We start from the raw sequence: 24,125 nt of genomic DNA on the forward strand, positions 1-24,125 counted from the left end.
CTTGACAATTTTAAGGCATGTGGACTTCAACTCCCAGAATTCCACAGCCAGCAATGCTGGCTGTGGAATTCTGGGAGTTGAAGTCCACATGCCTTAAAATTGTCAAGGTTGAGAAACACTGACATAGAGAGACTGCCAGAAACTACCTCAGGGCTAGCACTCAATTATCTACAATTAAATTTTGATTTGGCTGTTTTAGAAGTTGATGACTGAGTAAGGTAAAATCAGTAATCTACTTTCATATATGTATTCATGTATGTACTCCATGTTCAAATAATTTGATAAATTAGTGGACATCTGGAAGAGGCACATTTTCCAAATAATTTTGGCCACAACATATAAAATAATATGATTGGTAACTGGTCCTAATAAATAGTTAATGAATCTTGCCTGCCGAAAATGCAAAACAGATGTATCTTTGTTCTTTTCAAATGACTTTGATGAATAAACTATATGTGACATCATATCCAAGTTATTGGATATCTTCAGTCTGGCAGAGAAATCTTTTAATGTTTTTTAAAAATTTCCATTGTAGGCACTGAAGTGATTCCAGTGTACTGAACTTAGAACAAATAATCACAGGTTCAGACACTCAGACTGTTTTTAGTCCAAACATTTATAAGTTGCATTCTTTAAGGCTTTCTTCTCTGAGCAGTAAGCTTTTTCCACCCTCTCTCTTTAGCAAAACTGGAGCTAGAAATTTGGAAAGCATTTTTCTGATTTTTTTTTCATTTAAATTATTTTGGGAGGCAATATAAACAATTCTGATGCAACATTCTATTATTGTTTGTTTGTTTGTTTCCACATCTTCCCCCCATCTCCCCACACCCCTGGAAGATTAATCCAGCAGCCTGTTTTGCTTTTATTTCATGTGTCAAGAAGTAATATATATTTTTATGGCTGATTCATTTATAAACAAGTGTAAGCTGAACTTTTTTCTTTTTTACGGAATCCCTTTGGAATTTAATTTTCAGATATAAACACTTGGAAAAATTGGCAGCTGAAGAATATGAAAAGGAGCTGAGAAATCGAAATTTATGTTGGGACAGGAGTGATTTATCCTTGAATTTGGGTGGTTCTTCAGTCCCAACTGTTACCATTCCTAAGTGTGCCGGCCCAGGTTTAATAGATTCACATGAGAAACCATCAGCTTGTATGACTTCTTGCATAACATCACAAATTCTAGAAGGTAAGTCTTGTAATTATGGCAGATACTTTTTATTGACTATATGGTGTTCAATTTTATGACAATGTGATTATTGTTGTTGAAATATATGCTTAGAAATTAGAAATCTAATATTTTAGAAATTAGATTGAATTTAAAATCATGGTGAAAAGGGGCTATAAATGGATACTCTAGAATTAGAGGCAGTATTCCTTTGAATGGCTTCGAAGCCCAGTATTCCTTTGAATGGCTTCGAAGCAGTATTCCTTTGAATTGCTTCGAAGCCCCAAAAGGATATAATGTTATGTTAATATTGACCTTTGAGAAATTAAATGCTAAACTAAATAGGCCTTTGATTTGATTCAGCTTTTAGTACATTCTGTTGCATATTAACAATCTCATGCAGTCTGGCTGAAATTACACAGTTTAACAGAATTGGAATAGAAGACCTCCAAGATCTCTTCTAGCCATATTTTTCTATGTTCTGATATTCCATTGGCTTCTCATCTCTTTACTATCCTTCTCCCAGTTTGAAAAATACTTCATTCAAATCCAATGTGGAATTTCAAGAGCTTATCATTCAATATATATCGCTCATAACAGGATGGATTATTGCTTTAAAATCCTTCAGGTTTTCTAGCATAATGGTTATAATAATTTGATTTGATTAATCTTCCAGGTCCACATAAGATCTGCTGATTCAGTAGATTATGATAATTCAGAAATTAAAAATAATTGATTTTGCCATGATTGTATTCAGAAAAGCAGTATCTTCTGTGTGTCTTGATCCAGAGAATGAATTGATAATCCTTGTTTATTATGGAAGACTTGTAAGTGACACTATATTGACTGGAGGCATGCATTTTGCATAACAAAATCCTTCTGAAATTCTGGAAAATAATAAAAGTGCTTTTGAAAGTAGAAAGTTCTTTTAGAACAAACTGGGTGGCATAAAGGGAAATCTGGGTATATATGTTCAAAGTTTCCTTTGCCTAAATTTTAATTTGTATTACATTTAAATTATTTGTACTAAATTTTTGTTAGGTACCATATAGCTGTTAAATAAAAAAAATGTTAGAGTGTATATGTAAACAAAATAGTTTGGTTTTTGTTTCAAGAATGTTTGAAAGATATGTAGCTTCATGGGCAAAGAAAAATACAGAAAAGAACTACTTTTGGTAAATATAACTTTAATTAAATTGAGGGAGGGAGGGAGGGAAGGAAGGAAGGAAGGAGCCATGTTATATCCTTTTGTGAGTTTAGTTGACATCATTTGCATCTGTTTAAATGTTTCCTTTTGGGGATGTTCAATTTTAGTTGAATATTATTTGATTACTGGAGCTCAATTAAAATGTGTTCATGCACTGTACAATACCACATATGTATTCATATTTTCTTTATAACATGCTATTATAATTGATAATTACTTTTAAGTGTGGTATGTGGTCAAAAATAATTTTCACTTGCATATACTGTGGTTCGATGCTATATGACACAATGGTGCCTATGACTTGAGTTTCTTGTCTTTAATGATTATTACTGCTGCAGCCATGCTGTTAGCCCAACTATCAGCTGAAGGAAGACTGGATGTAAGCTTTCTTCATCGGCCAATGTCAAACTTTAATTTAGTTTGTAAAGATTAATCTGTATATTCACTTCTGGTTAGAAATATTTAGAATAGCAATCATTCAAATTCATTTTAGGCGTTACAATCCATTTTCCCCCAAATCAGAATTTTTCAAAAGTCTTGGATAGAAAATAGATATCTCTTTTATAATTGGTTTAGCATATGTCTCTAGCAATTATCTCAAATATTACCTTATAAAATGGAGCACTTTATTAAGTATTGTAATAGACTTAATAGCACTTTTTGAATATGGTTTGCTTAACAGCAGTATCATACAACCCAATTTTAATATCTTGCTAATGAAGAATCATACGGAATCTGCTTTATCCTTATTTTAAAATCTCAAAACTTCAATTACTTGCAAAAAATTATTACAAATTGCAAGCAACTAAAAAGGATTTTTTGGTTTTTAGCAATTTGCAAGTCATTTTATAATTTACTTTTCCTAATATAATTTGAAGACATTCAAACATAACTCTCTTCTGTAAAAGAAAAATAAGACAAAAAAGGATAAGTATACTGTAAACAAGAGCCCCCAGACAAAACCAGTATGGTTACATAAGGATCTTTCTAATAAATTGAGAGACAAAAGGGGTAAATATAAAAAATAGAAAGAAGGACACATAACTAAAAAAGAATATCAGCAAGTAGCCCAAATCTGCAAAGATAAAGTTAGGAAAGCTAAGGCTCAGAATAAACTAGGAGTTGCAACAAATACCAAAAATAATTTTCAACATATAAAAATCGAAAAAAGTCAAGGAAATGATCATGGGAGAAGATGATAAGGAGGGACTGATAGGGAGAAATCAAAATTGTATAATTCATTCTTTGTAACTGTCTTGACTCATAAAGAGAAAGCAGTACAGTAAAATACAGAATAAGAATACAAGTCATAATAGAAAATCGTAACAAAACATCTATTTATTTTAGACAAGTTCAAATCACCAGGATCAGATGGATTATATCTCAGCATTCTGAAGTAGCTGATAGAGATGGTCTCGGAACCAATGAACCATTTCTTTCAAAAATCCTGGAGCACCAGGGAACTACCAGAGGAATGGGGAAATGCTAATGTGGTTCCAATCTTTAGAAAGGGAAAAAATGGATCCAGGAAACTAGTTCAAATCACCAGGATCAGATGGATTATTTCTCAGCATTCTGAAGTAGCTGATAGAGATGGTCTCGGAACCAATGAACCATTTCTTTCAAAAATCCTGGAGCACCAGGGAACTACCAGAGGAATGGGGAAATGCTAATGTGGTTCCAATCTTTAGAAAGGGAAAAAAATGGATCCAGGAAACTATAGATGTACAACCTGACAGCAATATATGGGAAGATCCTGAAAAAGATAAGATAGCGGTTCTGTGATCACCTGCAAACAAGCAAAGCTATTACTAGAAACCAACATGAGGTTTGTAAAAATACAAACATTATATTCTTTGACAAAATGACTAAATTAGTGGATGAGGAAAATACTGTACTGTGGACATAGTATACTGAACATGGTTGATTGCAACCATGCCTTAGTAAACATTTTCTGAATTATCCAATATATTCAGAATAGAATTTTGTTTATTACCTTATGTTTTTAACTTTAAAACCACATTTTCACATTCTTTTATTCAGCCTTTGATGAACATGTTGGACTTCAAGATTGGATAAACAGTTCAATAATTTCCTTTCTCTTTTGATTTAGGAATAATTTGTGGCTTAGGAGCTTAGATTGATTCCTCCAAATCTTTTAAAAACATGGAATTTCAAAAGAGGCAATAGTACAATTATTTCAAATACAAGATTTCATAGGTCTAGAATATCAAAGGAAATAATAGTTTTTGTTAGAATCAAAGATCACTAATACAACTTGCAATACCTGAAATGTTGTAACCATATAAAACAAAACAAGCCATATAATTTGGGTAGGGAAGATGTTACAGTATAAAAGCGATCCAGATTTTGAATCATAACCTTTCCGTCCATTCAAGTAACTTTAAAAAATGGTGCATTTGTTCTGGAGAATCTATTATTGGACCATATTAATTCAGTATGTGCTAACTATTGATCTATAAATCTAATTTTAAATATGTAAAAACAATCTTCATCTATTTTCTCTTCAGCAACAAAGTTAGAAAATCTATTAATGAAAATGAACTTAAATGTATTTAAGTTTACACTACTACAGTGTAATGTAGTAGTGTTAAATTAGGAACAGAGAGATCAGAGCTCTAGTCCATCCTCAGTCACAGAAGTTCATTGTGTGGTTTCAGTCAATCATTCTCTCTCAGCCCTACTTCATAGTATTGTTTTCAGAAGAAAACAGGAGGAAGAAACACAGGGCATGTGGCTTGAGTTCTGTACTATAAAGGCAGGATAGAAATCTAATAAATAAATATTCCATTTTGGAGTATGCTCTCATTGTGGGGAATATAGTCATTCCAGCTCCTTGTGAGAAAAAAAACATTGTAAAAGTAAACCTACAATTTGTACGTCTTGATCTTTAATAAGCCAAGCTTATTGCAAGTATGTTTGATAATTCCTATACAGATGATGATGGTGGTGGTAGTGGTGATGATGATGATGTTGATGATGGTAGTGATGATTTATTACAGGAGGATGAATAACTTACAAAAAGATGACTAGATTTGTTGTTATTTTTGTTGTATTGAAATACATCTTCATAAATTCAGATTCAAAAAACAAGTGCATGTTTTGGAATGAATAATAACTATTTTTTAAAAAACCTGCAGTTTTTAATCTTTTCCTATTATTTCCAAGGACAACTCCATAGAACAAATAAAAGCCTAATTAGGAGTTACAGATAGAAATGTTGGCACCCTGGAGTTGAAAGAGGTACAATGACAAAACATGAATGATGGCTAAACTCCTGATAAAATATTGAAAATTCTTCTTACCAGTCATGAGATTCATAATATCAAACACCTTTCTACATTGTTGGAATTCCTTTGTATGATTTGGAAAAAACAAAAAGCAGAAGTGGGGCATATTTTTGCCAATGAAATATTTTTCATGGAAAATCTGAGAAAGATTAAAATGAATAGCCAAAGCTTATCACACTATGAAAAAAGAAGCATTCTCAATATCTAGCATAGCCAATATTATAACTTCCATAAAATAATAGGCTGATTTCTTTCCACTTATTCTGGAATTCCATGTAAATGCACATTGAACCAAGAAGACGAAGGTTCTTAGAATGTTACCTAATTATGAATAATCTTACTCACTTTCAGTAAATCAAGTTATAGAGGTAACAACAGACTTCTTACAGTCTTTCAAGTGTAGCATTTTAATCCTTAGCCACAAACTTCTGTTTGCAATGTTACCCATATTTTAATAACTATTATTACCTTTTACATCTATATAAATACAAACATACCACCTTTATTAATTTTCTCATTATGAAAGGAAAGTAATTTTGTTAGATAATATCTAAGGATTTAACAAGCATATTTTTTGTCAGCAAAGAGATTATCAATGGTTTCTGATTCCAATAGTGTCAACTAAAGCTAGCAGGTAAACACTTATTTGGATATTTCAGAACAGCAAACAAACCAGGCTCATCTGAATACCGTGCCATCATTGCTGGGGAAACAAGTTATTTGTGTCTGATTTAGTGACAAGGAATCTCTCCTAGTGTTTTATTTATGAGTATCTTTATAAAACTGCACATCTCCTAAACAAAACTTCTATATTAAACAATCCCTTACCTGTTTATTTTTATAACTCAGTTGAATTGTCTTCAGGAAACTGTCCTCAGACAATTCTCTGCAGTATCCATTGTAATACTGCATTCATTGCACAGATTTGAGATCTGGAGGATCTCAAGGAGAAGGCTAATTTTGTTAAGAATTGATATCTGAATTACACATTGTTATTATAAACATTTCCTTAAAATGTCTTAAAAACCTTAAAAACCTGGCTATGTTCCTGAGCCTGGGACACTGAATGTGCCAAGGGTACTATTTCCCTGCTATATTGCTAATGGGCCAAATATCTTACTTTTGAATATCTTGAGTTGGACATTTTAATGCTTTTACTGGTTCTACTGTTTTAAACATTTTTTAATTTTTTTTAATTGTAATATGTGTCTGAACTATAAGCCGCCCAAAGTTATTGACTGAAATGAAATTTTCCATACATCACTTTTGCAGAGTTATTTCTACATTCCAATAGTAGTGAGTTGTTTTACTAAATATCTGTGAGTGCCTTTTAGGGTTTTTAAAGTATAGCATATTATTGCATGTGAAAGATCAGCTAAATTACTGAAGATAATAATGGCAAATGGTTGGCTTCCATTGTGCCAATGATAAAATATGGAGGAAGAAATTGCACTATCAACAGCAGGTGACAAATGCCAGTTTCTTAAGAAACAACATATACCAAGAACCAAAACCTGATTTATATGGCTATATTGAAATAAATAGATAGGCATTAGAAGACATGTTTTCTATCAGCTACATACATGACAGTTCCTGTCAAGTCTGCCAGGTTTGGCTTGGCATCTCACAGGCATCCTGACATCAAAGCCTTAAAGTGGGGGAGGAAAAATGGGCAATAAAGCTTTCTGTACGTGATGGAAAATAGGGAGGGGGGAATGACAGGTGATAAAGACCCGGAGAAACTCAGAACCAGTTTGTACCAGCATCCAAGGCCAGGTAACCCGAGAAAGAATGTAGATTATCCCCAAACATCTCAGTATTCTCAAACTACCTTGGTGAGTTCTGATTGGCTGAATATGTACTGGTCACCGAAGGAGGGCTGGGATGAAAGGAAAATGTTTTGTATCTTTTGAATAGGAGAAACCCAGAGCTAGCTTGACTTTGCTGCAGTCAACATCTTTTAGTAAAAGAACCTTTTGCTTCAACCAAATAGGGTTGAGGGTCTCTCTTTCCTAAGGGATCAAATTAGGGCAGGTCTGACATTAGGTTAGGTATGCAGTTGTGGTCAACCCAAAGAGGAAATTGCCTCTACCATGAGGATTGTGCAAACAATGTCGGCTCAAGGGAGCAACCAGGAAGAGATCAAAGCCTGGGGAAAGCATCCTCGAAACCTTCTCCTGAAGAGCTGGATCTATTTGAGTGGCTAGGAGAAGACAACCTGCCAAGACCCCAATGGTCACACAGGGTCAGGAAAAAAGAAGAGTGGGAAGAAAAGACGATGGGAGTGACATTCAGCCGTGGGAGCTGCCAGCAGGAGATGTGAGTGGAGCTGGAGGAGCTGGAAGAAGAACCTATTGCAGGCAAGATGGATTGAGAGGAATAGATACTGGACCAAGCCATAAAGTTCCTGAAGAGGGCTTTTGGCAACCTCAAAGCATAAGAAGCCCTAGCCCATGCGGCATACCCTGCAGACCAGCTGATTCAGGTCATGGTGAGCGATGGGGCAACCACCTCTGCTGCCGCAATGGCAATAGCAGCAGGCCCTATAGCAACAGCAGTTGCCCCTGCATCTGGCCCCACAGCCCAGCCTGCACAGGCTGTAGGAACAGTGCCAGCATGACAGAGAGGATGCAAGACACTAGCCCTGGGCATAAACTTTAATGGAGAACCCAAGCGGTTGGGGGTTTTCCTGGTGCATATTTGAACATACGTGCAAGAGTATGGTCCAGAAATAGTCACCAAAGGGACCAAGGTGTGGTGCATGACCATAGCATTAGAGGAGTCCATGGCTGAATGGATGGTCACCCTCCACAACAACAACACCCTGGATCTGAGAAACTTTGACCGCTTCATGGCCACACTTCGGAAGTCCTTCGAAGATCCCTTAGCAGATTAGCCGATCACAAAGACAGAGATCGCATAAAAACCATCAGCCAGGGTACAGGGGAGTGGCCAAGTACACACAGGAGTTTTGTGACCTGGGTGCTGATTAACTGATTGGCTAGAAGAGATCTTGATCGGATGCTTCTAAGATGGGCTAAGCAAAGAGGTGTACAATACCTGTATTTCCAGGGGTGCCCTCCCCACCCTCCATGGCTGGTATGTCCTAGCAGAGGAAGTGGAAATTGACCTGGCTCGATCCAAATACTGGCCAAACCATGGGTAGTGAAGATCCGTCCCTGAAAAGAAAGAGGCTCCAAAACCGCCGTTACACCAAGCAGAGCACATGCCAATAATCCATTTGCTGCTTCAAGTGTGGGAAGGAGGGGCATCAAACTGCCGAGTGCTGAGCCGCACATCCAACCCAGAAGGCAACTCTACGTTCTGCCAAAAAATCAGCAAAACCACCACAGAAAACCTGCAAGACAGCCATGAAGGGAGGAGAGGTCATAAAGTTCACTCCAACCCCCAAGGATGGTGAGAGAGCTCTGACTGGCTCAGTGGACAATCTGGGAGAAAAAAAATCAGACTACGGCATTAAACCCTTGGTAAGTCACCCAGTCAACCCAGCAACCATCCCCATAGAACTGGTGGTTCAATCCTCAGGATGTAAAGGGAACCTAGTAGCCCTCCTGGACTTGCGGTGTACCAGATATCTGATTAATCCTGCTCTGCTCAAGAAACTGGGCACAAGACTCAAACAACTTAAAATGCCCATAGCTTTTTTCCAGGTGGACAGCTCAGTGGCAGGGGGGATCTCAGTGACATTTGTCACTGAGCCAATAGAGATGTGGTTGGGCGTACACATAGAGACCTGAGGTTTACTGTTGCCCCTGGCATAGAGAGGTTCCTTGTGTTAGGACTGTCTTGGCTTTTGAAGTGGAACCCCTATGTGAACTGGAGGAGGGGATTGCTAAAGATCTGGTGGGCCAGCTGCAAAGGAGATGGGAAAAGGACCATAAAAAGCCTATCCCTAAGCTGCTGCGGGTGAAGCCAAAAAGGGAAGCAGGAGCAGATTCCAAAGGCAGGCCCTAGGAAATCCTCAGATCCCCCCAAAATGCTGAGAGTTATGGGATGTTTTCAGTGAAAAGAGGTCAAACGGACTCCCACCCCATTGGCTGACCAACTGTTCAATAGAAATCCTACTAGGGCTAAATTACCCAAACCTAAACTGTATTCCATGACCCCTAGGGAATTGGAGGAATTTTATAGACAAAAACCGGAAGCATGGTTTCATCCAGCCCACCAGACCGAGGGTGGCTGTCCCAGTATTGTTTAGGGAAAAGATTGGGTCCCTTTGTCTATACATTGACTATCGGGCTTAATGCTGTCTGTGGAAAACATCTCCCCCCTCCTCCCTTGATGAAGGACATTTGGCCAAGGGGAAGGTCTTCACTAAATTGGATTTGTGGGAGGCATACTATTGGGTTAGGATCAAGGCAGGGGATAAGTGGAAAACAGCTTTCAATTGCCCCTTAGGATGTTTCCAATCCCAAGTCCTCCCTTTTGAACTAAAAGTGGCCCATCCTATGTTCATTTAGCTGATAAATGAAGTGCTGCATGAACATCTGTACAAGGGAGTGCTAGTCGATCTGGAAGACATTTTAATCTATACTGAGACCATGGCAGAACACATAAAACTAGTCAGAGCTGTGCTCAAAAAACTTCAAGCAGCCAAACTATATACCAAGCTATCAAAATGTGAATTTCACCAGAGTAAAATTGATTATCTGGGCTACCACATTTTCCATGAGGTGATAGAGATGGACTCTGAAAAGATATGGGCAATACTAGAGTGGGCTCCTCCCTGCACCTGGAAGCAACTACAAAGCTTCCTGGGATTTGCGAACTTTTACCACCAACTCATTCCCTCATTTGCCCAGATAGCCCTCCCCATCACTACCCTGACAAAATGGGGAGGGAAAGCCCAAGCCCAGCCAGCCACTTAAATGGACCATGGAATGCCAAGCCGCATTCAGAAAGCTTAAGAGCCTGTTTGTGGCAGAACCTGTGCATAAACACCCAGACCCCAATGCCCCCTTCGTCATTCAGGCTGATACTAGTGATGTCACAATGATGATGCTTCTGCAGGAAAATGAGAAGGGATCTTATAGCCATTTGCCTACACTTCTAAAAACCTTAATGAGATGGAGCAGAGATGGGTGGTTTGGGAGAAGGAAGCCTATGCGGTACACTGGGTGCTCCTAATTCGGAGACATTTCCTAGAAGAGGGGGGAACCCCATTTTAAATATAAACTGACTATAAAAACTTAGAAGCCTTGAAAAAAATGTGAATACTATCATCCAAACCAGCCCACTGGGCTGAATATTAACTGATTCAACTTCAGGTTATGATACCTCCCGGGGGGGGGGACTTCCTAGCAGATGCTTTATCCAGGCTGCCACAATACAATAGTTCAAAGCCGGAGGTGATTGCGCCAGTCATCCCCTTCAGGCAACTGGTGGCCCCAGACATCACCCAGGCACAGGCCAAAGCGAAAACCCAAATAGCAGATGATCATTTTAAAGGGTGCCCTAAAAGCAGCTTTGGAGGAAGACAAACAGTTCTACATGGATAAGGGAGAATGTATAATGCAAGATGGTCTAGCTTGGATGGGGACCAAACTGCAGAGCCAACATTTTATGGTTCTCCAAAAAAGCCATGATTAAACAGTGTTGGGGCATTTCAGCTTCATAAACACCATGCACCTAGTCAAGTGCCAATTTTGGAGGTTGTCACTGAAGAAGCACATAGAGAGTTATGTAGATAGCTGCCCTATCTGAACCTCCACCAACAGACGACAAGGGTAAACACCAGCCAGTAGCAGAACCTAAAGCCTCAAGGAAAGTGACATCAATGGACTTTATAGTAGAAGTGCCCGAAAGCTCAGGCAATACAGTAATTTGGGTGATAACGAACTTGTGCACTTTATACCCTATCAAAAAATCCCTTCTGCTCGCACTTTAGCTAAACTACCAGCTGTCTACCAGCTGCATGGTGCTCCAGAAAGAATAATATCAGATCACAGAGTCCAATTCACTTTGTGGTTTTGGCAGGAATTCCTTACATTCTTGGAAACCACTTGGGCTCAGATCCTTACATCATTTGGCTACTAGTGGTGCCTGTGAACATACGAAAGAGGTTTTGTAGCAGTATCTTAGGTGTTACATTAATTACCATCAAGATCTTCTCCCTTTTGTGGAAGTCACCTACAGTAACTCAAAACACAGTAGCATCAGGTTCATTCCATTTAATGTGGCCACAGGACAGGATTTTGTATGTATCCCTGAATTGCCTCAGACCATCCCATTGACTGCATCGCTAAAAGAGTGGGTCACCCAACTACAGAATACCTGGTAGTGAAAAAGACTGGATGAAGCTAGGGAAGCATATAAAAAACAAGCCGATAAAAAGTGCATTAAACCAAAGGACTTTAAAATGGGAGATAAGATCTATCTATCTACCAAATTCTTACAATCTAGACAACCATCCAAAAAATTGGGACTGAAATATATTGGACATTTCCTCATAAAAAGGATTATTAACCCAGTGATTGTAGAACTTGAGCTGCCAAAAATGCTCAGATACGTACAACCGGTATTTCATTGCAGCCTATTGAAACCAGAGATCACATCTTCCCTATGCCCTGAGTTGCAACCACCTCCCGATCCCATTATGATTGAGGGAGAGCAACACTTTTAAATCAAAGATATTTGGGATTCCCATATACATCAGGGGGAAACCCAGTACTTAGTAGCACAAAAGACTCCCTCGGAGACTAAATGGGTTGATTCCTAACGTATTAAAGCTTCTAGACTGCCTAAAAAATTATATGAATGGTATCCAAATAAACCTCATTAAACTATCTGCTAATTAGAAAATTTCTGTGTGCCTCTCCCTCATCTTGACTCTGTCAAGAGGGGCAGAATGTCAGGTCTGCCAGGTTTGGCTTGGCGCCTCAGAGACATCCTGCCATCAAAGGCTAGAAGTGTGTGGGGGAGGCTAGATGGGCAATAAAGCTATGTGTGTATGTGATGGAAATAGGAGGGAATGACAGGTGTTAAAGGACCAGAGAAGCTTAGAACCATTTTATACCAGTATCCAAGGCCAGGTACCCTGAGAAATATTTCAGCATTCTCAAAACACTTTGGCGAGGGAGGGTTGCGATGAGGGGAAACCTTTCTGTATTCTTTGAGCACAGGAAACCCAGAGCTAACCTGACTTTACTACAGCTAACAAGTTTTAGTAAAAGAGCCTTTTGCTTCATCCAAATGGAGTTGAGGGGCTTTCTTTCCTAAGGGGGCAGGTTTGACAGTTACATTTCCAAGCTATGCTTTATGTCACAGTAATAAAATAGGCACATATGTAAGTTTATAAGTTGTGAGTGTCAGATGAATAATCAATCACTAATGTTTTCAATGGTAAAGCAAATATAATTCCAAAATCAATTTGATATTTTTTATTATCCCCTTTTGACTTTCCTCCTGGACATACTGATTTTTTTTTCAACTACTGTATTCCTCACCAATGTACTAATTGAGTACAAAGTACTTACTCTTCCAAATTTGAAACAATATAGTTTTGAAAAAGGATACCTCCCCTTTAACTCTTCTAATGACATAATTAGAACAGGATAATTGTTTTAATATACTAAAATGAAATCTTTGAGAGAATATAATTTTATAGACTAAAACATTTAAAAGTAATAAGAAACATTTCAATAAAGATCAGATTGAGTAACAAATAATTATGATAAGCTTTTTGGTATCAACTCAAAAGAATTTTAGCAACAGAAATATCAGAGCTTCGGCAACATGGCTCTGTACCAATTTTGAGAATTTAATAACTGTAGGTTATTGCAATCAGATATAGGACATTTACCATATGAGTTAAAGGAAACTTGGAATACTTGGTAATTCCATACAGAAGATAAATTGGCAGATGTTATGGAAACCGGATGGATTCACTTCAACTTCAACGCAAAAACTGCAATAGAAAATTATATATCTGACACTTGACTCCTATTAGATGAGCACATATATATCAAAATTATTATTCTAAATTTTGCAGAGGTGTCCAAAAAAAGTCACATTCATTTGTAGTGGTCATGCGATAAAATCATACCATTTGGGCATAAAATCGTTGGGGAGATAAGTACTATCCTTAATCAAAGAGTTAAATATTCCCCATAGCTAGGTTTACTGCACTTATTTACAGGACTAAACCATCAGCCAAAAATAATAGCTGTGCAACAGTGAAAATTTTTAGGTAACATTGAGTGGTAGATTAACAAGGCCTCTTCAGTAATTACATTGGAAAAAAATCACAAAGTTAAATTAATGAGTTCAGAGAGAGCAATTACAATCTTATCAAATTTAGATGGATTTTGATTTATCACTATAGCAATAGACTATAATCTGATATACATTATGTACCAGATTACATTACATCTCTACTCCGTAAGGTGAACTGTGTCAATGCTGTAAACATTGGATGTTCCGCTCTAACAACTGATGAAAATTGCAGCCATTTCTGCTTTGCTTTTAACATGCTTTTTCTTCTATTTAGAAATCAGGTGCAGAAAGGGGGTTAGGATGAATCCTTGAGTTCAGCTAGCCATAATAATAACACTGCTCTGTGGGAACTCAAGGACGAACTGATAACGGTTTGGCGGGCTGAGAAGCTGGAGATAAAACCCGCATTTCAGGCTAATTGGAGAATGTGATTTATGACTGCTTATTGGGGGTGGGAATTGCAATTTGTTACTTTGTATCCGGGGGAAGGAATTTAGTTTTGGGTTCAACTATGTAGTGCCGATACTTTGTTTCCTGAATAAAATGTTCTTTAAGGAAGAATTCTTGCCTTGAAGTTCTTTTGATGGGTTTCATCTATTGTAACCATGACATTAACCCAAAACTACCTTCTATCCTGATCACCCTGGGGTCCTGAGCTCCAGTCACCTTCTCTAAGTCAAGGGATAGGCTGACAAAGACTCAGGGAAGATCTCAACATGAAGGAGGAAGAAGCACCTGTAACCAGCACCCCGGCCATGGCTGCTGCCTCAGCGGAGAGAGCGCAAGCCAGCGCACTGGCGGAGAAGGAAACTTTTGAGGCCTTACAGCTGGGGGCAAGACCAAAGATGCGAGAGCTGATTTGGTCATTGGAGTGGACCCTGCCCAAGCACCTCGAGGCAACCCTGCCAAAGGCAAGTTCTTCAAAATCGTCCGAAGCCGATGTGCAAGCAGGAGCTTCTCGAGAAACACATTCCCTGGACCGTCAAGGAGCCAAAGTTTGGCGACCACTGAGGACTCTGGAGAATAGAAGTACCTGTCCACAGTCTGTAGCCAATCGGTGGAGAAGTTGGTGGAGAGATTCGAGGGGCTAGAGGTGAGGAGCGGGGAACATCTTTCTCTTCGCATGCAAGTGAACACGATGACCAGTGAGGCCGATGCCAATCTGTGCCTAAGTGAAGCCCTAGACCCACCGATGGAGTGCAGGCGGCTTCCCTATCTTCAAAGCAACCAGCATTAATCTCCAGCCCTGTGAGAAAGGAGAGTCCCAGCTGCCACTCTGAACACAGCAATCTGAGACTTCGCCGCTCCTCCAGGACTCCAGAGCGCTGCTCATGATACAACAGCCCCAGCCAGTGGAGAAGCCCTGGTTGGTGTCGATCATCATGATCCCTCAACAGGCACCGCCGCCGTGATGGTTCCAGGTGGCAGAATTACAATGACAGCCCTGACGGACGCCCCTATTACCAAAGCCCAAGCCACCACCGGGGCAGCTGAAGTCTGGATCGTCACAGGTATCGTGAGAGCCCTGACCGTCATTACTATCGGTCACACAGCCCTGTGCATCATCGTCGGCGCCACCCGAGCCAAGGCCTGTGCAGGGAGAAGACCCAAATGTGAGTGTTCAATGAGATTTAATTCAACAGCTGCGCGACCTGTTGGCCAGGCAGCAACAGGTTGGGGCGCCACAGCCGTTGGGAGGCCTGCAGCAATTGGGGATGCCACAGCCACCGCCGGGAGGCCCACAACAGTTTGGGGGGCAGCAGCAATGGGGGACTACAGCTGATTGGAGGACTACAACAACTGGGGATGCCGCAGCCACCGCTACCAGGGGGTCAGCAACTGTTGAGAGCGCAGCAACAGTGGGGGTGCCAACAACCCCTGAATGTGCAACAGCTGCTGGGGGGTCTGCAGCAATTGGGGATGCTGCAGCCACCATTGAGAGGTCAGCAGCCACATCAGGGAGGCCAACAGCCATTGGGAGTGCAGCTGCAATGGGGGGGCAGCAGCCCATGATGACACTACTCCATAGAGCAACTTTTGATGGCAATCTAGAGAAGCTGATCTTCTTCCTCAATCAAGTACGCTCCCACATGAATCACAGTGCCAATTTCTACCCAAATCCAGCTGCTATGGTCGATCTTGTCACAGCCAATCTGGAAGGGGAAGCGTCTAAGTGGCTAAACAATCTGTACAACGAGCAAGCATCTGAACTGGGAGATCTCCACCTCTTCCTCCTTAGATTAAGGGCCAGATTCGAGGACCCATCCATAGTCCTCAAAGCAGAGAAATAAATTCACAAGATAAAGCAAGACAGTAGACCTGCATTGGAATATGTATGAGAGTTTCACAAGGTAGCAGGTCGGATACAAAGGTGGCCTGAGCAATCCCTAGTGCATCACTTCAAAGAGGGGCTAGATGATCACCTTTCTCAGGCCTGTGTCTATCGGGATGTCCCTGATCAATTGCAGGAATGGTATCAGGCGGCAGTAAGATTGGGCGTTGAGCCTGCTTGTTATAAGAAGCCACCACCTCCGGAGTCCAAGCCAAAACCAGAGCAGACCAGGCAGCTGCCTCACCGAAAATCCCCAGCCATCGCAGCCACGGAATCCCCCAAGCCACCTGCCGGTACACCAATCAAGTGCTTCAGATGTGGATAATAGGGGCACCGAGCAGAGAATTGCCCGATCCCATATCCCCACAGGGAAGCAGATCAGGGCCGCCATTGAGGAAGAAACCAGCCCAACAGTCAGCAAAAGAAAAATCAAACTGGATCATGCAAGAACCCATTACCCAGGTCATGTCACCCACGCAGTAGAGCGTCGAGGCCCAAGCTGGACCTACCACCATTCTGCCCTCCTATGACAGCAATGACGAAGGAGAGAACAACCCGATGGTAAGTCGACCCATTTTTCTCTCACTGCCAAACTCATAATCCCTAAGACGGGTGTACAAGTGGATTTGAGAGTGCTAGTGGACTCGGGATGTTCCCGGTGCGTTAGCAGCTTTCCACTTGCCCTTAAGATGTGTATACGGACATGATTGCTCTCCAAGCTCATGAGATTTGAACAAGCAGATGGCTCTTTAATGGGAGGAACTTATACGCTTAGAAATAGGTGAACATTGGGAGTTCATTCGTTTCCCCAGGTTGGAGAAAAAGTTTACTTATCCACAAAATATTTATGGCTCAAGCTGCCTAGTAAGAAGTTGGGACCAAAGTATCTAGGTCCCTTCCCCATCGTAAGAATCATAAACCCAGTTACGGTAGAGTTAAAGCTTCCCAGACTCTTAGGGAAAATCCACCCTGTGTTCCATTGTAGCCTACTAAAACCCTTTCAGGGTTCTACCTTACGACCTCACCCTAAGAAGGCACCTGATCCTCTGATGGTAGCTGGACAAACCCATTATGAAATAAAGCGTATTTCAAGAGAAAGTTACAGTACTTAATGCAGTGGAAAGGATATCCATTATCTGAAGCCACTTGGGTAAAATCTAGTGATGTAAAAGCTGACAGGCTCATTAGTAAATTCTATGATAAGCACCCTAATAAACCGAGAGGCAACCCCTAACCTATGATTTTGTTTGAATTGCAGTGTCGTGGAAAAACCCAATGGAAAAGACAAGAGACAGCAACACAAAACAATAATTCTTTCTTTAAGATTCAGAGGTTTATTTTGCTAATGATTTGGAACATAGCCAGCATAATAACACAACATCACTTACATTAATAACCCAATGAGGACCATATGGCATAGCAGATCCCAAAAGGACAGCTATAGGCCAATGGCAAATCAATCAGGTCCAGTCCCAATTCTGTATACCCTTTCTTGTTCTAAGACTGTAGTCAGATGGTCCGCTGACTTTTGCTGACTTCTGCTGATTTTTTTACTGACCTGCTGAATATAACTTTCCACATATACCTGTGTACATTGGAACCTGCATCCATCAGCTGCTTTCAGTTCCCTATTTTTTACTGTTTCAGTCCTTATGTTCTAAATATATTTGAAACAAACAAGCTGAGCAAAATCATATTAAATAAAATACAATTACAAACTGCAAAATTAAGCATAGCACAGACTTTGGTTCAATATTTTGTCCATTCAGTTTACCTGGGCCTAAACCTTGCATAAAAGAACAATAGCCAATATTTTCGTTTTCCACAGTAGGATTTATCCTTTTTGTAAAAGGGGAGGCAGATGTCAACGCTGTAAACATTGGATGTTCCCGCTCTGACAACTGATGAAAATTGCAGCCATTTCTGCTTTGCTTTTAACATGCTTTTTCTTCTATTTAGAAATCAGGTGCAGAAGGGGGGTTGGGATGAATGCTTGGGTTCAGCTAGCCATAATAATAATAGCACTGCTCTGTGGGAACTCAAGGATGAACTGATAATGGTTTGGTGGGCTGAGAAGCTGGAGAGAAAGCCCACGTTTCAGGCTAATTGGAGAATGTGATTTATGACTGCTTATTGGGGGTGGGAATTGCAATTTGTTACTTGGGGAAGGGAATTTAGTTACTTGGGGAAGGGAATTTAGTTTTGGGTTCAACTATGTAGTCCCGATACTTTGTTTCCTGAATAAAATGTTCTTTAAGGAAGAATTCTTGCCTTGAAGTTCTTTTGATGGGTTTCTATTGGAACCATGACAAACTGGTTGCCAGTTTGCTTCTGGGTCCAATTCAATGTGTTGGTTTAAACTTTAAAGCCCTTATGGCATGGGACCAAGATATATGAGGGATCATCTCCCCCCCCCACACACACACATTTACATTAGCATGCTCTATTAGATCTCACAGAGAAGGCATATTGTGGATATCATTGGCTAGAATGCTACTTTTGGTGGGTCCTATGCTTTCTCTGCTGTGTTATCTACCTTCTGGAACATCCTTTCCCCCAAATAAGACTGGCCCCATCAAAGTCTAATAAAGTCTGATATTCTGAAATGTCCTTAAGACCTGATAATAACCAGGACTGGGGCTTCTATGGAATTGGAAATTTATATAGGTATCTCTGTTACTCATGCTGCCATTTTTTATTTTCTCTTCAGCCATGATTTGATATTTATGATATTTATCACTGTAGATTTTCATATTGGTATTGCTATTTTAATATCTTTGCTTTTCATCTTGTGTGCCACCCAATTACCTTAAGTGATTGTGTGCCACCCAATCACCTTAAGTGAGATGACTGGGTATATAAAATTAATTAATAAATAAATCTCCTTCATGGATTACTGCCTTATTGTGGTGAAGGGGCTTGCGTAACTCAATGAAGCTATGAGCTATGCCATGCAGGGCCACCCAAGACGGACAGGTCATAGCAGAGAGTTCTGACAAAATGTGATCCACTTCTCCAGGAAATGGCAACCCACTCCAGTATCTTTGCCATGAAAGCCCCATGGACAGTACCAAAAGGCAAAAATATATGACGCTGGAAAATGAGCCCCTCAGGTCAGAAGGTGTCCAATATGCTACTGGGGAAGAGCAGAGGGCTAGTACTAATAGCACCAGAAAGAGTGAAGCGACTGGGCCAAAGCCAAAAGAACGCTCAGCTGTGGATGCATCTGGTGGTGAAAGGAAAGTCTGATGCTGTAAAGATCTATTCTCCATAGGAACCTGGAATATAAGATCAATGAATCAAGGCAAACTGGGCATGGTCAAACAAGAGATGACAAGACTGAACATCAACGTCTTAGGAATCAGCAAACTAAAATGGACAGGAATGGGTGAATTTAATTCAGAGGATCATCAGGTATATTATTGCGGGCAAGAATCCCTCAGAAGAAATGGAGTAGCCTTCATAGTCAATAAAAGAGTAGGAAAAGCAATACTGGGATACAATCCCCAAAATGACAGAATGATATCAGTTCAAATCCAAGGCAAACCATTCAATATCACAATAGTCCAAATCTATGCCCCAACCATTTGCTGAAGAGAATGAAATTGACTGGTTCTATGAAGCCCTACAGCACCTTATAGAATTAACACCCAAAAAATGATGTCCTTATCATCATGGGGGATTGGAATGCTAAAGTAGGAAGCCAAAAGATAACTGGAATAACAGGCAAGTTTGGCCTTGGAGTACAAAATGAAGCAGGGCACAGCTGATAGAATTTTGTCAAGAGAATATGATGGTCATAGAAAACACTCTTTTCCAACAACCCAAGAGATGGCTCTACACATGGACATCACCAGACGGTCAACACAGAAATCAGATTGACTATGTGCTCTGCAGCCACAGATGGAGAAGCTCTATACAGTCAGTAAAAACAAGACCAGGAGCTGATTGTGGCTCAGATCATGAGCTTCTCATTGCAAAATTTAGGCTTAAATTGAGAGAGAAAAATTTAGGCTTAAATTAGAGAAAAACACTAGGCCATTCAGGTATGAACTAAATCATATCCCTGATGAATATGCAGTGGAGGTGACAAATAGATTTAAGGAATTAGATCTGATAGATAGAGTGCCTGAAGAACTATGGACGGAGGTTCGCAACATTGTATAAGAGGTAGCAACTAAAACCATCCCAAAGAAAAAGAAATGCAAGAAAGCAAAATGGCTGTCTGAGGAAGCTTTGCAAATAGCTGAGGAAAGAAGGGAAGTGAAAGGCAAGGGAGAAAGAGAAAGATACACCTAATTGAATGCAGAATTCCAGTGAATAGCTAGAAAAGATAAGAATGTCCTCTTAAATGAATAGTGCCAAAAAAATAGAAGAAAACAAAAGAATAAGGAGAACCAGAGATCTCTTCAAGAAAATTGGAGATATGAAGGGAACGTTTCATGCAAAGATGGGCATGATAAAGGACCAAAATGGCAGGGACCTAACAGAGGCAGAAGAGATTAAGAAGAGGTGGCAAAATTACACAGAAGAACTATACAAGAACGAGCTTAACGTCCCTGATAACCACAATGGGGTGGTCACTGACCTCGAGCCAGACATCCTAGAATGTGAAGTGAAATGGGCCTTAGGAAATCTGAGCAACAACAAAGCTAGTGGAGGTGACAGTATTCCAGCTGAGCTATTCAAAATCTTAAAAGACGATGCAGTAAAAGTGCTACACTCAATTTGCCAGCAAATTTGGAAAACTCAACAGTGGCCACAGGATTGGAAAAGGTCAGTTTACATTCCAATTCCAAAGAAAGGCAATGCCAAAAAATGTTCAAACTATCGCACCATTGCACTTATTTCACATGCAAGTAAATTATGCTTAAAATCCTATAAGCTAGACTCCAGCAGTATGTGTAACAAGAACCACCTGAAGTACAGGCAGAATTTCAAAGAGGCAGAGGAACTAGAGATCAAATTGCCAATATACGCTGGATCATGGAGAAAGCTAGGGAGTTCCAGAAAAACATCTACTTCTGCTTCATTGACTATGCTAAAGCCTTTGATTGTGTGGATCACAACAAATTGTGGCAAGTTCTTAAATAGATGGGAGTACCAGACCATCTTATTTGTCTCTTGTGAAACCTATATGCGGGTCAAGAAGCAACAGTGAGAACTGGACACGGAACCACTGATTGGTTCAAAATTGGGAAAGGAGTCTGGCAAGGCATTCTGTCGCCCTGCTTATTTAACTTATATGCAGAGCACATCATGAGAAAGGCAGGGCTAGATGAATAAAAAGTTGGAATTAAGATTGCCGGGAGAAATATCAACAACATAAGATATGCAGATGATACCACTCTAATGGCAGAAAGTGAAGAGAAACTAAAGAGCCTCTTGATGCGGGTAAAGAAGGAGAGTGCAAAAGTTGGCTTGAAACTCAACATTAAGAAAACCAAGATCACGGTATCTGGCCCTCTCAATTCCTGGCAAATAGATGGGGAAGAAATGGAGGTAGTGACAGATTTTATCTTCCTGGGCTCCAAGATCCCACAGATGGGGACTGCAGCCAAGAAATTAAAAGACGCTTGCTCCTGGGGAGGAAAGCTATGGAAAATCTATGCAGGATACTAAAAAGCAGAGATATCACCCTGCCAACAAAAGTATGTATAGTCAAGGCCATTGTTTTCCCAGTTGCAATGTATGGCTGTGAAAGTTGGCTGAGTGCCAAAGAATTGAGGCCTTTGAACTATGGTGTTGGAGAAGACTCCTGTGAGTCCCCTGGACTGCAAGGCGATCAAACTGATCAGTCCTAGAGGAGATCAACCCTGACTGCTCTTTAGAAGGCCAGATCCTGAAGTTGAAACTCAAGTACTTGAGAAGGAAGGACTCACTGGAGAAGAGCCTAATGCTGGGAAAGATTGAGGGCAATAGAAGAAGGGGACGAGAGAATGAGGTAGCTGGATGGAGTCACTGAAGCAGTAGGCATGAGCTTAAATGGACTCCAAAAGATGGTAGAGGACAGGAAGGCCTGGAGGAACATTGTCCATGGGGTCACGATGGGTCAGACACAACTTTGCAACTAACAACAACAATAATAAATAAATGCTCTCACTTGTTTGCTCTCTCTCTCTTTGTGTGTGTGTGTGTGTGTGTGTGTGTGTATGTGTGTATGTATGTATGTATATGAATTTGAACTATGGATGTGGACAGGGTCTTGGGAGGATGTGGACAGGNAAAAGTATTTTAATCGGAAACACAGCTGGGAATATTTGGTTTTAATTCGGCTTTTATCAGGGTTTATTCTTTTGTATTTTTGTATTGTGTATTTTCTGTATTTTGGGTATATTATTTGTTTTTAATATGCTGTGAACCGCCCTGAGTCCTATGGGAGAAGGGCGGTATACAAATTAAAATAATAAATAAATAAATAAAAATAAATTTCATATGTACAGTACCTATCTCTTTATTCTCATTGCAGTAGATCTCTTTTGTGTTTTCTGATTTTTCTTTTTCTTTGGCTTTTTTTCTCTATATGTATCTTGGATTTATGTTAATATACTTCCCTGATATTGTTAAAAACTAATAAAATATACATTTTAAAAATTAGGTATGTAGTAGCCATACATAATATATATATAAATATAAAATTTAATATATGACTAGATTTGATTCATGTAAGCAATGGCAGGACTCCAAATTGTTATTCTGTAATTGCTGATAAGCAAATCTTTCTCCATTATTCTTTTCACCAGTGAGTGCCAGTCAATCTGAACCTGAGGCCAAGGGAGAAACAAAATCAGAGCATAAAGATGAAGCCAAGTTCAAGCAGGGAACAGAAACATTCAAAGCAGTAAAAGATGCAGAGGTAGAGGTGGGTCGAGAGCCAGAGAGAGAAGAAGGTGCATTAAGTGAAAAAGAGAGGCAAAATGAAGATGTGAATGAAAAAGACAACTGCTCGGCATCCAGCCTCTCTTCAGCAAGCAGCACTTTAGAGAGGGAAGAACCAGAGCAAAAACTAAGCATTAAAGATAAAGCCGGTAAATTGAAGTCTTTTCTTTGTAGTACTATATAGTTATGTAATTTTCACATGTGGGTTGTTGTTTTTTTTAAAAAAATTGAGCTTGTTTTCTCACTTCTGTATTTTTCTATAAGTTCATAAAACCTAGAAACAGATCTTTGATCCCATTTTAATGCCCCCGTAACATGCTGTATTCCTTTTTTTTTTTTTTTTAAATTTTTTTATTTTTTTCATCATAAAAAAAAGCACATCACAGATACATCACAATGTAAAAACCCCTACCCCCCACCCCCCACCCGGACTTCCCAAACCTAATCCCAGGATACTATTCAACTAAAAGTAAACTAGTATTAATATCCCTAACTCCACAACGTATTATTCTACATAAGTAGGTGAAATATATATATAAAGGAAAAAAAAAGTTTTTATCTAAAAACCTAAATTATATTCCACCATTCTATGCTTATTTTGAATATAAACAATCCATCTTCTCCATATTAATAAAAATTGTTCATTTGAGTGATCCTTCAAATAAGCCGAAATTTTTGCCATTTCAGCAAGATGCGAAACCTTCAATCTCCAGTCCTCCATTGTAGGTAAAACTTTACTCTTCCAATTTTGAGCTATCAACAAACGGGCAGCAGTTAAACAATACAACATCAAGTTCGTTTCTTTTACGTCCAAATTATGTGTAATACCTAGGAGAAACAACTGAGGCAAGAAAAAAATTCTTCTTTTAAAAACTTGCTGTAAATTCCACCATAGTTTTATCCAGAAGGCCTTAATAACCTTGCAAGTCCACCACATGTGAAAAAAAGTTGCATCTTGTTGTCCACACCTCCAGCACTTGGATTCATAGTTCT

At 39.6% G+C, this 24,125-nt stretch overlaps 1 protein-coding gene across 1 annotated transcript in view; it reads left to right on the forward strand.

Moving 5' to 3' along the window:
- Positions 1 to 1,119: 1,119 nt before the first annotated feature.
- The window catches only part of FHOD3 (formin homology 2 domain containing 3), a 197,579-nt gene continuing 174,573 nt past the window's right edge, over positions 1,120 to 24,125 (forward strand). The window contains exon 1 of the mRNA XM_015816968.1: positions 1,120 to 1,189. Coding sequence (XP_015672454.1) covers positions 1,156 to 1,189 — 34 coding nt within the window. The 5' untranslated portion in view covers positions 1,120 to 1,155. The remainder of the gene's footprint in view (positions 1,190 to 24,125) is intronic.

This window comes from Protobothrops mucrosquamatus, unplaced genomic scaffold (assembly GCF_001527695.2).
Source record: "Protobothrops mucrosquamatus isolate PMUCROS unplaced genomic scaffold, P.Mucros_1.0 scaffold_124, whole genome shotgun sequence".
Taxonomy (NCBI): Eukaryota; Metazoa; Chordata; class Lepidosauria; order Squamata; family Viperidae; genus Protobothrops; species Protobothrops mucrosquamatus.